The sequence below is a fragment of the Saccostrea cucullata genome, unplaced genomic scaffold (assembly GCF_032062105.1).
Source record: "Saccostrea cucullata isolate Sc308-1 unplaced genomic scaffold, CSIRO_AGI_Scuc_v1 ctg311, whole genome shotgun sequence".
NCBI lineage: Eukaryota > Metazoa > Mollusca > Bivalvia > Ostreida > Ostreidae > Saccostrea > Saccostrea cuccullata.
In genome coordinates, this window is record NW_026930660.1 from 210,409 (window position 1) to 226,903 (window position 16,495).

At 34.1% G+C, this 16,495-nt stretch overlaps 1 protein-coding gene across 10 annotated transcripts in view; it reads right to left on the reverse strand.

Moving 5' to 3' along the window:
* Positions 1-12,144: 12,144 nt before the first annotated feature.
* The window catches only part of LOC134229518 (protein argonaute-2-like), a 35,343-nt gene continuing 30,992 nt past the window's right edge, over positions 12,145-16,495 (reverse strand). For all 10 annotated transcript variants that reach the window (XM_062711270.1, XM_062711266.1, XM_062711269.1 and 7 more), the window contains 4 exons: positions 14,160-14,354; positions 13,587-13,823; positions 13,073-13,272; positions 12,145-12,751 (listed from right to left, as the gene is read on the reverse strand). In XM_062711270.1, the coding sequence (XP_062567254.1) occupies positions 12,643-12,751; positions 13,073-13,272; positions 13,587-13,823; positions 14,160-14,354 (741 nt within the window). In that variant the 3' untranslated portion in view covers positions 12,145-12,642. The remainder of the gene's footprint in view (positions 12,752-13,072; positions 13,273-13,586; positions 13,824-14,159; positions 14,355-16,495) is intronic.

The following is a 16,495-nucleotide window of genomic DNA, read 5'->3' on the forward strand; positions in this document are numbered from 1 at the left end:
TACCCAGGTAGCACAACAACGTTATTAAAACGTTATCAAAACGTTTTCAAAATGTTATAAAAACATTTTCTAAAACGTTATTACAACGTTTTTTTGTATGGTTTTTTAAACGTTATCATAACGTTTTTCAAAAACATTGTCCTGCAATGTTTGGAAAACATTTTTAAAATCGTTTTCAGAACATTTCTAACATGTTTTAAAGGATTAAAAAAAATTTACAACAAAAAAAGTATTGTACTTCCTATGGTTTTAATTTGTTTAAACTCTTTCACAAATGTAATCCATGAACTCTTTTTTACATCCACACAGTCAATAACAGTCTTCTTAACAGAGAAGATTTGTCACAATTGAAATAAGAAAAAAATCACAATATCCTTCTTCCTTTGGAAATCATCTGTTTGGCACTTGGACTTCTTTGTTTTCTTCTGAAAAACAAAGATATAGAATAATTTTAAAAACGTTTTGGAATAACATTCTTACAACCGGAATATAATGTTATGAAAACGTTTTGTGCTACCTGGGTAGTGTCTGTTTATTCAGAAGACGTTCTCTTGACACCCACGGAACCAGAACAGTTTGAGGCTAAGTAGAAGTTCCCTCACACACTAGGTGCTCTCGACGGAAAACATGTACCCATTAGGTGTCCAAAAAAATGGAGGATCGTTGTATTATAACTATAAAGGTTACCACTCTATTGTACTGATGGCTCTAGTTGACACTGACTACAAGTTCCGATGGGTTAATATTGGCGCTCAAGGTGGATTTTCGGACGCCCAGATTTGGAACCAGAGTGATCTTAAACAAGCGATTGAAAGAGGATTAATGGGACTGCCAACAGCGACCCTTTTCCCGGTGATGATAAACCCATTGGCTACTATATTATCGCAGACGATGCTTTTGGTATGAGGTCCTGGCTTATGAAACCTTTCTCTAGACGAGGTCTTTCTTATGACGAGAGGATTTTCAACTATCGGTTATCTAGAAGTAGAAGAGTTGTTGAAAATGCGTTTGGTATTCTTGCAAATCGATTCAGATGTTTACTATCAGTCATGAATCAGGAGTCCGAAACTGTGCACGTCATAGTTTCAGCCTGCGTGTGCCTTCATAACATCATGAGAATGAGATACCCTGGGGACCAGAACCTTCTACTTGACCAGGAAGACGAAAGACACCAGGTATAATTCCTGGGGCATGGAGAGAGGGTGTTAACATGGATGATTTACAGATGATTTACAGATTACCAGGGGTGGAAATATGGACACATTTGACGCTAAACAGCAGAGGCTTTTATATGAAACATTACCTTAATTCCCCAGTCGGGTCTGTTCCATGGCAGGACAAGATGATATAATGACTGTTCTAAAGTATTGTTAAAAAGTCAGAAATAATTAATGGATTATTACAACTTTCTTATCATTAAAACATAATTTGGTCTTTAATTTGAGTGTAGAAATAGTAAATATTTGTCAATAGCACGCTTTGCATTCTCAAAGTTGAAGTTATTAAAACAAATTTACTGAAAAATTTTGCGGAAACAGGCAAATAACTAAACTAAAAGACTAAAAAAAAAACAACAAGAAACCAAAAAAAAAAAAGAGAAAAACTTTTAGCCGCATCTAATAAAAAAATCCCTTCGCTTAATCAATCATAAAGGCACATCTACTTCATATAAGAAAGGTTGTGTGAAAGTTTCATGAAAATTCATCGAGTGGTTTAGGGGGAGTTGCGGGTGAAAGATACGGACAATACAGGTGTTAAACAGGGGTATAAAAGGGTAACAGCGTTGGCATTGTTAGCATGTTTTACAATGTACAGTAACAAAGTCAAAATGATTTTATTATACCCCCCGCTTGAAAAGCGGGAGGGTATATAGTGATCGGGATTTCCGTCCGTCCGTCTGTCCGTCCGTCCGTCTGTACGTCCGTCCGTCCGTCTGTTACGCTTTTTCTCTTATCCGCAACTCCTCTTATACTACTGAGTGAAATTTAATGAAACTTTCACAGAATCTTTATTACATATGGCCATTGTGCACCTCCTATTTTACTTTTTTATTCGACACATATTTTAGGTTTCCCAGAGCAAAACATGGACATTGCCATTTTTTGTTTACATATGACGTCACATAATAGAAGCTTCTGGATAACATTTCATTGGACGAGTTATTCCTCTTTACACATTACCGTAAGAGCCAGTCCGCGAGAAAACCATGCAAAATTCAAAAAATCGTCCAAATGGAAGGTTGCAACTTGGGAGTTTTTAGTGGCTTAAAATTTTCTACATAAAGGTAGAAGTCAGAATATTCACAAAAAAATGTTGAACCCTGCAACTATTTTTAGTAACAGCTCATTTGCATATTTGTCGAAAATCACACAAAATTCAATGGAAAATGTATACAAATTGATCAAGTCAAAAAGTTACCTTTTGTAATCAGTTTATTTTCAAATTTTGTTTTATTTTCAAAGTCATGGTCCAATTAACACAATTAATGAGGAAAAACTGAATTCAAATGAATATTTTATTTTTTACACATCTATTTACACAAGCCTACACATTAGCAGAAAGGAGTATACGGCACTGATCTCTTATTAACATGCATTCTCTGTAAGCACCAAAAAATTTACTATAGGGCTTGGAAACGACATGTCTCCGATTTTGATGAAATTTGCACCACAGGTGTACCTTGGTACAAAACCAGCAAATATGGTGTTAGAAGTTACCCACACGCACCCGGTTGCCATGGAGACGGATCCATTGAATTTGGCCATTTTCGGCCATTTTTGACCAAACAAAAGCATGAAAATTGAGGAAATATGAATGCATTTTTATCTTTATGTAGTGAACTCAAATATAAATCTTTGTATCATAAGAAAACATCAACTGTTAAAGAATACAGGGCATATAATCAGTTATTCCAGAATTGACCCCACTCTTAGAAAATGGTTCGGCAAAATAGCATAGTTTCTCAAAATGTAAAAAATGGAAAATTTGGCATTTTTTGAGAAATTTAAGATTAAATAAAAAAAATTGTCTACGGAAATTTTTTAGATCATATGCGTGTCGTCAAACTTCAGTATTAGTAGTGTCCCCTCATGAAAAAATTGGAGTGGGATCTCAAGGCTATTTTTAGTAACATGTATCTAAAAATAGATATATTTTAGAAAAATCCAAAAAATGGAATTTGGGCAGAGTTTTAGATGCCATTGCTAGGTAATTATGAAATATACTGTAAAAGTCAATGTGGTAATGTCAGAGACTGGACACCAATAACTACCATGCATATTATTTTCAGGGATTTCCGTTTACTATTTATAGCTTCAAAGGCCTAAATATAGACATGTCTCATGAAATGATGAAAAATGTCAATTTTTCCTCATTTTGAAGCTCCACTGAATCATAAATAATAAAAATATGGATCTCTCCAATATTTCATCAATAAGAACAAGGAATAGTATAATATCTCACAAATTATTGAGGACAGGCTCTCATCTCTATAAATAGTACAAATGTCTAAAAATAGACACATATGAAATTAACTGTTTAATGTTGATTTTCCACTAATTCTCAAATTAGAGATGGGAAATTTACCAACTTACAGTCACTAACTGTTACTGATATTATGTGACTGACAAGAACAAACGAACATTCAATGGAATGCAGCATGATAAGCAGAGGTTTCTATTTATAGTAACACATGTTTAAAAATAGACGTAATGCAAAATATCGGGAAAATGTCGTTTTAGACATTTGTACTATTTATAGAGATGAAAGCCTGTCCTCAATAATTTGTGAGATATAATACTATTCTTTGTTCTTATTGATGAAATATTGGAGAGATCCATATTTTTATTATTTATGATTCAGTGGAGCTTCAAAATGAGGAAAAATTGACATTTTTCATCATTTTATGAGACATGTCTATATTTAGGCCTTTGAAGCTATAAATAGAAAACGGAAATCCCTGAAAATAATATGCATGGTAGTTATTGGTGTCCAGTCTCTGACATTACCACATTGACTTTTACAGTATATTTCATAATTACCTAGCAATGGCATCTAAAACTCTGCCCAAATTTCATTTTTTGGATTTTTCTAAAATATATCTATTTTTAGATACATGTTACTAAAAATAGCCTTGAGATCCCACTCCAATTTTTTTATGAGGGGACACTACTAATACTGAAGTTTGACGACACGCATATGATTTGAAAAATTTCTGTAGACAATTTTTTTTATTTAATCTTAAATTTCTCAAAAAATGCCAAATTTTCCATTTTTCACATTTTGAGAAACTATGCTATTTTGCCGAACCATTTTCTAAGAGTGAGGTCAATTCTGGAATAACTGGTTATATGCCCTGTATTCTTTAACAGTTGATGTTTTCTTATGATACAAAGATTTATATTTGAGTTCACTACATAAAGATAAAAATGCATTCATATTTCCTCAATTTTCATGCTTTTGTTTGGTCAAAAATGGCCGAAAATGGCCAAATTCAATGGATCCGTCTCCATGGCAACCGGGTGCACGTGGGAAACTTCTAACACCATATTTGCTGGTTTTGTACCAAGGTGCACCTGTTTTGCAAATTTCATCAAAATCGGAGACATGTCGTTTCCAAGATTTTTTGGTGCTTACAGAGAATGCATGTTAAAAATCATCAGCTCAAAAGGAGATGCCACCGATTTAGGTACCCCACCGATATAGGACCCTCCACGTTAAATATTGGCAAAATTATTCAGGGGAGGGCACTCCCCCCCCCAAGAAAATATGAGTCGTTACTGCAGCCAAAACTTTGCCAGTTTGCAGTACAAAGTGGTAAAAATTTAAAACCGGCTATAAACATGATAAACATGATAAAAGACTGGATTCATATTCATTCAAATTGGGGGGGGGGGCTTATCAAATTTTGTCGAAATTATTTTCAAAACATTATTAATAAAATTGTATAAGGCTTTGTAAATTAATATTTGATACTTTTTTCTGAATAACCATAAAGGTATTATTAATACCATTGCAGAAAGAGATAAATTGTTTTTTTAAATGTTATATCACTTATATGTATCCACTGAAAACAGTTGGGGGAGGGGGCGTGTCAGGTCAGGATATTAAATATACGAGTGTATCTAGTACCCAATCGTTTCACCCCATCCACCTCCCTACAATTTACATACTAATATTGAAATGGATAAAATAATGAAAAATTATAAGGGTTCTGGAGGGGTGTTGCTAAAACGAGGAACGGAAAACGGAACGGAAAACGTATTATATTTTTTATTTTAGATTAAATCACTTCAAATACACAAATTTATAAACAATATATATTTTATAAATTCAATCCCCCATTATTTAATTCAAGTTGATTTATTCGTGTTCATAAAATCTCTTATTCACGAAAATCGCAGTCATAGCAGTGACGTAGAAACGATTTTGAAGGGGGGGGGGGTAAAATTAAACTTACCTGAAAAGAATATTTGCCAAGCGAAAAAAGAAGACAATTGTTTGATTCGGGAAGTGGAATAAGAGTAAACTCCAGCATCTTTCATTTTCTTAAACTCCTTTATGGAGTATTTTGTATAACATCTCCTGTTAGTATTTTTAAAAGATTGTACCAATTTAAAATTGGCAGAAAGCAAACAACTTAGTGAAGGCTCAAATTTTATATGTTCAAGTCTCAAAATTTATATGAATGATACTGAGAGTCCGTTTGAATTTAAATACTTGTAATATCCCTTTTATTAATTAAAAAGATACTAACTTACTGAATACAAAATGTAAGGAACATGAATATTCATATGATTGTTTAAAAATTGCAAGTAAGCTTTTTTTCATTTCTAAACAATTGGCAAAATGCTAATCCTCATATTAGGGGTAATTTCTGACAATTTAGTTTAATTTAATTTTTAATTTTAATATTTTTCAATCTTAATTATTATTTCAAAGAAAATTGTTACATGCATGTTTCAATATCTAACATAAATTGTTTATAATTTTAAGTACTATATTTGACTTTGTAACCCATTTGAGTTTGAGCAATTTTTTCAAAAATTGGCAATATGTAAATCCCCATATCTCAATTATTTATTATATCCCAAGCTCAATATTTTGCAAAGATAATGTTTAGAGTTATATTTGTACAATAAAATCAAAAAAATTAATTTCAAAGATTGGTCTTGGAAGATTTGGGGCATTAAATTTGTAATGCTTTTGGCAATTCTTGAAAATTGGCATCATGCCAATTTTCAAGAGTTGTCTGCCCTTTGATATATTGCATATTTGATTATGATAAATGTCAATTTTGAAAGAACATAGTCTTATGTTACTTAAAAATACCTTAATGGAAATGCAAGTTTAATTTTGAGTAAAATAAATTAAATGTGAATTTTACCATTTTTCTTAAATTTTTTAAGTGCACTTGTACTTAAATGTGCAAAAAGGAGTTGGCGCTGCCTACGGCTGCCATGTTGAATGATGGGAATTTTTTTGGCCATTTTTGAATAACATATTATAAAGTCAAACTACCCACCAAATTTCATTAAGATATGACAACCTTCGATTTGGACAGTTCTGCATGGTTTTCTCGCGGACTGACTCGTAAAACAATATCAAGCAACACATCGACATTATGGGAGGCGGGGGTATCATTTAGTGAGCTCATTGCTCACAGTACCTCTAGTTAAATTTAAGAAAAAACAAGACACAAATAAGGCAACGTCTATCTATTGAACCATGACACTACATCATCTTGTTGAATGCTAGTTAGGTAAAGGTGCTGAAGCCGGGTCTTTTTACTGGCTACTCCAGTATCAGAAGATGTGTTGTTTTCCGGAGCATCCTCGCTTGCTTGCGTTATACAAGTTTCATCCACCGCCTGGTTTTTACTTTTTGCAATTACTCGTTTACAAGATCTTTTTTTGGGTGGCATCTTTATTCGATAGAGTTTGGAAAAGAACTGAACTGGTGCACGAATTCCACGGACTGTGTAATAATCGTGATTGTCCGAGAAGCCCCGTAGTGAATCGTGGAGTCCCGTAAAAGACCGATTTTATCCGTATTAATCCTTACCTACACCGTAGCAAACTGTATTCATCCGTAGCGCAGTCGACTTGGCACTTGTCACTCCGTATTAAGTCGTATTGTTTCCGTATTAAAACCGTATTTTACCGAAGCAAACCGTTTCAAACAGGCACTAAATTTATCTTTTTTTCTACCCTATTCTTGTAAGTACGTAACAATCCGTATCCATTCCGTAGTGCATCCGTACTAACTCCGTATCAATTAACGATAATTAGATTTTCCGGTGTCAACCGTGGAAAATATTCCGTAGTAGAACCGTGGAGTTGATCCGTGAATGTGTGACTGGGGCATAACATCGTAAGAATGGATCTAAAATTAGACTGGATGAATAACAATGACATGTCTTAAAAATACAAGATCTCTATTTTCCATCTTCCTGTTTATTCTATATTATGGCACAAGTATAATATTTACAAAGGTTTAAAGCGTTTGAGCCCATCCGTGTAAGTAAAGAATATTTTTTAACGTGTTTGAACACAGTGTCCTACTTAGCACAAAACATGCTACCAATAAGTCACGTGACGGAATTTAGTATTCACAAAATTACCTGCAAAAATATCACGTGGTGAATTATAATATTCAACGTGTCACAGTCCTCGGTTACAACAGAGAGAGCGATTTTTTTTTCTCTTTTTAAACATGAGCGCATGTTTGTCTATACAGTAAATCTCCTTCTGACACAACATTACTTTTGCAAATATACAACTACTGTTAAACGAACAATAGACAAACATGCGCTGACTATATATGTATAAAGTCAGTAAAAAAGTGGGCGTCCTCATTATCGTACGGAGATTGAAGAAACTGTGGCGACTCCCCGCCTTAAAAAACAGATTCCTTCATCACAACTAGTACATACTTTATTTATTGTAAATAAGTAAAGTTGTAGGTTACATGTTGATCATTTCTGCAACTGTAAGAAAAATGTTTGTTTTAAAAGTTTATTTCGATGCAAATTTTGCATATCCTTAAGTGCAGTCATCCTTTGTCCACAATGCCTGGGTGGCAAATGACATTTTCCTGGATAAATAGAGAATAATACATGGCAAAATCTGAATCAACCCGAGACTCCAATATCTTGGTCGAGAGTTGATATATCTGATGTTATACAGATTTCGTCATGTATTGTTGTTTTTATTATTTATTTGAAAATAGTTTACAGTGTGACGTCGTGAAATGAATATGTTATATATGCCATACACATCATTTTGGTAAAGAAAGGTTAACTGATACCAATAAAACATCAGAATACTGAAGAGCACTTTATCTCTGCAACATCTTATTTTAGTGAGGCCTCTTTTTTTGGCATTAGTAAGCCAGATGAATTTTTGGGGCACTATGGTTTTTGCTGTATATACATTTAATCCTTGTTACTAATGGAAATATTCCCAAGCATTTAATTTTTGCGAGTAGGAAAACTCGTGTAATTACACAAAAAATAAAGCTCTCACAAAAACTGAAATAAAGAACAACCATAACACAGTGGTAAAATCAAGATATACAATGATTTATTCATTTCTTAAAATACTATAGAATTTTAAAAGCAAACACCAGTGGCAAAGTTAATCAAGTATAGATTTCTACCATAATCTGTACGGTGTCTATTGCTCGAAATATTGCTTACATATCATCCTTAACGTATAAAACACTGGGTAAAAGTCACTGTGAACCTTTTGTTCTTAATTACTTCTTCATTTTGATCAAATTCTTTGTATTAAACCCTTAAAGGACTTCTACCACTCTGTTCAATGCTTTCTCTGTTTTTATCTTCCATTAAAGGTTCGTTGGTATTTTGTGGTTTTTGTATATACTTAAAAAGTAGAAAAATTAAAATTAAAAAGAGCCTTTGGACTTTATAACTTTGATCAGTAAAATATACCCTGTTCAACTCTGTCCTATTCTTTAAAATGAAAATTTAGGATAAAAAATATCAGAAGTCCTTTATATGAATAATAGTGGTGCGTCTTATTTGTTCTTGAATGATCAAAAATTACCCATTTTGACTAAAAAAAGAAAAGATTTTTCACAGTGTATATAAATAGATCACCCTGCTCAAAAACACGGATCACATGACTATTTCCCATCACAACTTTCATCTGTCACAACTGTTTACAGGTCATTGTAACATAAACATGGATTTATAATCTTGATAGATCCACTGATATTGCTAAGTTCATACAACTAAATCAGTAAATGCCCATCTGCCCGGTGAGTTATCAGGGATTCAAACATAACAATACTGCTTGTACAGAGATCTTGCATAGGAGAAGGCTACTCACTTTTGGTTTGGCTTTTGGTAGAAGTAAAATTTTCAGAGATTTCTTTACTTAGTTTTGAAGAAAAAAGTTTAAAGTTTTAGACAGATCTGGGCTTCCTAAAGATCTAAAAGAATTGAAAATTACATTTTTTTTTTGTCAGATATAAAAAAATTTCATTCCATTGATTATAAGTCAATCCCAGAAAAAAAATTTGATCTACTTCTTTGGAGTACAAAAATAACTGGAGAATGACCAGCTAGTTACCAAAATAAAAAATTAAATTAAAAAAAATTGCAATAAAAAATGCATGGCAAAAGGCAATGCATAAATGAATATATTGTTATTTTAATCAGACCTTAAGATTCAGAATACCTTGTCTTTACCCCAAAATGACCTCTTATCTGGTTTTAAATAATTTAACAATAAGTCTGGTGTACAAGATAAAATAAAACACAACACCAGTAAAATGAGAACAGAGATTTGTGACACGGGATAAAACCTTGTAGTTCATTAATTTGTGATTTCTGACTGCACGAGAGAGCAGAGAATTTTGTTCAGGATAGAAGTGTTATATCGATGATTAAAGCGCAACTTTATATGACCTTTTCTCCTAGCACCATGGGGCATCATCATAAAAAACAGAAACATTCACAATATACAATATATAATATAACCACAGCCCTCAGTGATTGCATAATAACAAAAATTTAGACCAGTAAGACATTATAAAATACAATCATGACAAAAAAATGATAAAACAGAATCAACAGTTGTGTGTCCATGTAAGATCTCAAGTTTATATCTGAGTTGGTTAAACAATTCAATGCTATCATTTCAGCTCTAGGCAATGAACCAATGTCAACACAATCGGGGTAGATAAGGACTTATTCTAAAACATCTTTATACATGTGATGTTGATTTACCGAGCTAAAGCTTAAAGGGGGGGGGGGGGGGGGGCATTGCTAGTAAATATATTGGAGCACAAGATCAGGTCATCACAACTTATAAGATGCAAAGTTAATAATAGCTATCAAAACAACACAAAGTTAACATAAGGATCTGTACACAATGAACAATGGAAACATGATCTGTGGCCAGTACTGCCCACAATACATAGAATTTATAATATAATCATCAACTCTATTCCTGTTGTAGTAAGCTGCTCTCAATTTTGATTGGTCAACTGCACACCAAGGTTATGTCAAGGTCGCACTGGCTGCCCAGTAACGGTGTACACTCACACGAGATCTGAGCATGCTCACTACCACATTCCTTACAAAGCGAGAGAGGACAGACCTGAATTTCCTCTGTTGAAGGTTATTGCAGAAAATAAATAATTGTGCTTGAGTCCTCTCTCTTCAACAACCATGATTAATGAGGGCAATAAGAGGTCATACATAAATATGCTGCTTATAAATATCACTAGGACACGATGCCAACTTTGGTACATCACGAGTTAAAAAAGACAAATCTCCCCGGACTATTAATAGCGTAATCTCTCAACGAATATATCTTACTTGGACTAGTGAAGCATTTAAATAAATACATAGCAATCTCTGCCTCTTTTCTACAAAAATACTATAGACCTAACCCCACCCTCTGATTTTTAGGTTGTTAGGGTCATTGGATATCATAACTGTTGGTATTTCAGATAATGGTTACTGGCATGGCACGATATTGGACAATGATAAGTGATAGAAATTTTGAGATCCACTCCACACAATATTGAACATCTTGGAATCATAATGCACAATTGTAAGCAAATCTGTCAAGATATTTTTACCAACATACTGTATTATCTTCAATGGTTTTTCACCTAATTACATTGGACAAATTTTATTTCTACCAAATCAAAATATAATAGTTTACACATAAAAGGCTTCAATGAGTTCTGCTAAAATGGTGATCAGGGAATTTTATTGCATGGGTCCCTTACCTACTTATAACTGTAAATATCCCCAATACCCTGAGAGGGGTCAAACATTTGGCTTTGTTACTTTTCCAGTGGGAGTTGCATAGAACACAGTTCAGGATTTTCTTTTCAAAATATTTTAAAATCAGTTTAACAATAAAAATCTCCCTAACTATACAGAGTATGTTGAGCACTTCTTATATACAACAATTTGTCACGGTTCGGCAACTTTTGATAATTATTGTGCTTGGGAGCCCCGATTATTGCACACAGTTTGTAGTGGGAGAAGGATCAGCAGAGATATATTGGAGATTGTCAAAAACAGGAGAGAGGGCACTTCAGAATACTTATAAATAGCACCTACCACGCCTGCTGTAACTGTGGGACTGAGAGGGATGAAACACAACACCGAGAAACCAGCCAACCGTGATAATCACTGGGGCGTATCACAGGCAAGGCGGGCCGTCATCAATAAGTAGACAGTAGAATGCTGCGTCCCCATCCGTCTGGAAGGCTCATTGATATGGTTACAACATCACCATGACGACATGATATGCTCATTACACAACATGACTAGACTAATTATGCAGGGTCATAAGGTCACAGGGGGTTTTACTTGACTGGAATCTCCCCAAGTCATAAAAAACAGACTCATAATAAAACAATGTTACAGAGAAATAAATAGGTCACCTGTACACAACGGGACTACGAAAAAGGAAATAAAGTGATAGCAAATAAAAAGGACTGGGTTAACTCCCTTGGTAGGTGGTAATTTTAGTTGACTATATATTGGTGGACCTCTCCTTTGGTGGGACTATAAAATAAACTATGGCAAGTTAAAAACATAAATAAACACTGAGCTATTACAACAAATGATATGCTAAGCTAATGGGGAGTAGGAGTATTGTGCCAAAAATGGGATTACACCCAAAATACATGGAATGACTAAAATGTAGATATGCTTCGTATGAAATGGCATCTTTCGTCAACAAAGTTTGTCTGAGAGATTTCTCAGTTATGGCAGAAATATCTATTTTGAGCCTTTAAGCACCACATGCATCTTTGCTGGCAACAAAAAGCTGCTAGTATCAGGTCAAAGATGCTTCATTTTGTTAAAAAATCATAGACACAGTGGAATGTACGCTCTACCAAGTCAGAATGGTTTCTTGTTAAAAAAAAAAAATAAAAGCACAATTCTATAAAATAAATACAGTTAATACCCCATAGTCATCCTAACAAAAGTCAAATCTAATCACTACCTGCCCTAAACACAAAACCTCCCTCTAAAAATCAGGGAAGTCTACCTCCCTATGTTAGGGAAGGATACACAAAATTGTCTCCCTTTTCCTGGACACATGTCAATGTTCAGGTCAAGGTCATGTTGTGTTGGTTCCCAGATCAGGCGAAGTACATGACCTTAGTTGTGTCTGGATGCACGGTCACGGCGCGGGCCATGGCTGTGGGGGTCCTATCCTCGCTGTTATCAGAGTGACGGCTTCCCTCTCCACTGTAATAACAAAGCAACAGTTTTAAAATTTCCTACATTTTTTTTTACTTATAAATTGATATTTTTCAATTAAAATTCAGTAATAATAAGCATTCATAACTCTTTACTCATAAAGTTTATACGGCAACTTTTATTTAAAAGCTCTGTAATACATCAAATTTGCACACACTCAAAATTCATCATATTTGAACAAAATATATTGGGAGTTGCTGATTGTAAAGAATACTCTATCTAACTTCAAACTTGTAGATACAATTACAACCATTTAGTTATTTAAACTAAATGACATCAAAACTACAGCGCGTATCCCATCATTCCTACCTGTCGTGTTCCTTTTCCACCAGGTGATAGCGAGCCCGGAATGCCACTAGATGTGCGTAATACGCGGGGGCGGGTATAGAGACACTGCGTGTACAGCGTACGTAGGTGTGACACAGCTGATATGTCAGGGTCTGTAGCTCATCAGCATTAAATCTGTTGTCATCCCACAGCACGTGGTAATGGGAGGGACGACTAGTACCCTGTAACACACAGCATTGTCATCTTCTTATAGAACTTACATTAAAATAAACAAGATACGAGCCATACAGTCAAATCTCACAAAAAGCACTTACAGCAAAAATATATTTAACTTGATAATGGCTACTCCATCCCCTTGTTAAAAAGATTATTGAGTTTAAAACATCAGACTCCATAACATGTGTAAGTAAGTTTCCTTTTCTCCAATTTTTTTTTTGTCAATTCAAAGGTATGTTAAAAAGAGTGCTACATGTATATACCGAAATCCATATACGTTTCATATCACCCCTATTAGCCTTATGAGTCAGAATTATACCTGTATTCCAGCATGACTACAGAGGTAGAAGTCGAATTCTGTTGGATGAGTGATTCCCACATCTACAGTGGTGCCTGCTGGGATATTTCCACTCCGACCAATCTGGTCCTTACGATCGGCACAGAACAGTCGGGTGTGGTGGCGTTTCTGTACGACGATAAACGTGATCCCCGGCTGGTATCCCAGCTCCAGCTTCATACAGGCTTCTCGTAAAGCTCGGAGCTCATGCTGCAAAACCTGGAAGACACACACAAGACTAAGAGACTGGCTCAGATTTTAGTTTTTTATTATTCAAGTTCTTTTTCTAAATATTGTTCTCCACAAAGTCAGCTTTGTTGAATACACAATTTTTCCCTTCAAAACCACAGTTAGTCTTCTTGATATAAGACAGCAATATTTTAATTTATGGATAGTAAGTTTAATTCTCAGAACAATATCAATGCTTACTTCTGATCCTAGGACAAGTTCACATGTCTAGAAAACTTACACCTTTGTATAGGCGATATAGAGTATAAAATCTATATATACAGATGATATGTATCTATGATCTTTAATCTGTTTTGACGGATTTACCTGCTGGAATTGTCCCTCACTGACGCCGTCTCTGTAGAAGATGATCCGCGTCGGTTTGAAGCGCGTGGCCTTGTAGAAGTGAATTAGGAGTTCTCTCACCATGGAAGACAACTCTTGTATGATCTCCTGTCGGTGCTGCTGTACTCGGACCGTGGAGGAGTATCTACTGGGATGGGCGTCCATACTGCCCACCACCTACACAAACAGAAACATCAGAATCAATAACCACCTACACAAACAGAAACACAAACATAAACTTATCATCAGAATCAGGTTATAATAATGATGTGTCCAGAGGAACAGAAAAGCATTTAAAACAAAAATTACATCATGAACTTCTATCTTATATTACACAATTATAAATGGTATTTTCATGTTATACTACACAGCTAATTGTGCCACGTACGTGTTACATATGGTTGCACATAACACATGTATCACGTATGTGAAATGTACGTATCACATACGTGTATTACAAACATACGTTTCACGTATGTGGTACAACGTACGTATTATAACATATGTGTGACTACATATGTTTCACATAACGTACGTTAAACGTATGTTTGGAATACACGTATGTGTTACGTACGTGAAACGTACATGTAACATATGTTATGTGCAACCATACGTTATACGTACGTTGATAAACGTACGTACGTTGATAAACGTACGGTTTACATGTGTATTGTCAACCACATGTTACACGTACGTTAATTAACATATGGTTTACATGTGTATAGTCAACCACATGTTACACGTACATTAATGAACACATGGTTTACATGTGTATAGTCAACCACATGTTACACGTTCGTTAATGAACTCATGGTTTACATGTGTTTTATAAAGCACAAATGTCATGTATATATATAGTTTATGTGCATTATAAACCACACATTAAATATACTAATGTACATAAATAAATTATGGTTAACTTGTTTTCTAAAGCTCTCATTACATATATGTTGATGAATATAGTATGTGTATTACATGTATCAGGCACATGTTACATATACATTTAAAAAGGTGTTTTACATGTGTGTGAAAACCTATGTTTGAGAATGAGAAGGCTGTATATTTTGTAAATTCATACAATTACATACATGTATGATAAATGTAGGTTGACTATAAATCTAATCCTTTTTATTTTATTTCAAATTTAATGTATTAATCAAATTATCATTTAGTTTTTGCTATAAAGAGAAAAAAAAACCAATGCGTTAAACATAAATTGTTGCTTGGGACTACATAATTTTGCTTAAAATACAGGAACTTTTTTGTATAAAAGTATGGCTGACTTCCACAACTAACTATTTTTCCTTAATAGTTTAAGTGATTTTGGAGAACTATAATCAAGATATTATTTAACATAACAATCAATAGGCACTTAAGGCTTAACCTGTTATTCAGGAAGAAGAGCAATCATAGTGATATGACCATCTATAAAATCCTTCTTATAACATGCATAACAGGTCCTTAGATCAGAAGTTGCATGTATTTTAATGATTATATTTTAAAATCTAAAATAACTTTTTTTGACATAAACATTATTATGATGTTTGGTTAAACCCAATCACCAGATCACAACTGAAGCATGCACATGTGTGCGTTGTTGACTTGTCGTGTGCGTATTTAATGTTTCAATTTATTTCACATTGTTTACCTTACGTCCACTTTCATGTCTGGCATGATGTTATGAGTTCGCATTGGTTTAAAATTTACTCTAAAACAGTAAACAAAGTTTACATAAAAAGTTCTCCAATCTCGTCATGTGTATCGGATATCGGTAGAGGCACATAAAATTGAACTCGGTCATCGGTAGATATAATCAATCCAAATTCAAGAGCTAAAATATATTTTTAAAAAAGAAAGAAATTCACGATAAATTCGCAACAAATCTCAAAAGGGAGTAAATGATTCATCTAGATAATTATCAAAATATACAGTGGGTACCGTCCGTATAAAACTTATAAAATATACCTTCCGGAATTTTCTAGCCTCCATTTATGTATTACATGTACGTTACCAGTGACGTCACTGGAAAGAGAAGTCTGACGTCTGCAAGTTCTAGGGCCTAGCTGAAGGTGAGGAATGCATAAAATCAACAATTATTTAATTACTTTATGACTGTGTGTTACATGTAAACTAAGGGGGTGTTTTTTTTCAGTGTATTACATAATGGAGACTTGGGTTACCAAAAACAGAAAATATTCATCATGTTGAGGCAGTGAGCTGTCTTGGTCAGCACCCAGGTGTATCCATCAACACGGGCACGTTATATCAAAATCATGCAGGTGAAGTTTAAAAATACTGTTATAACAATTAAGTATTTA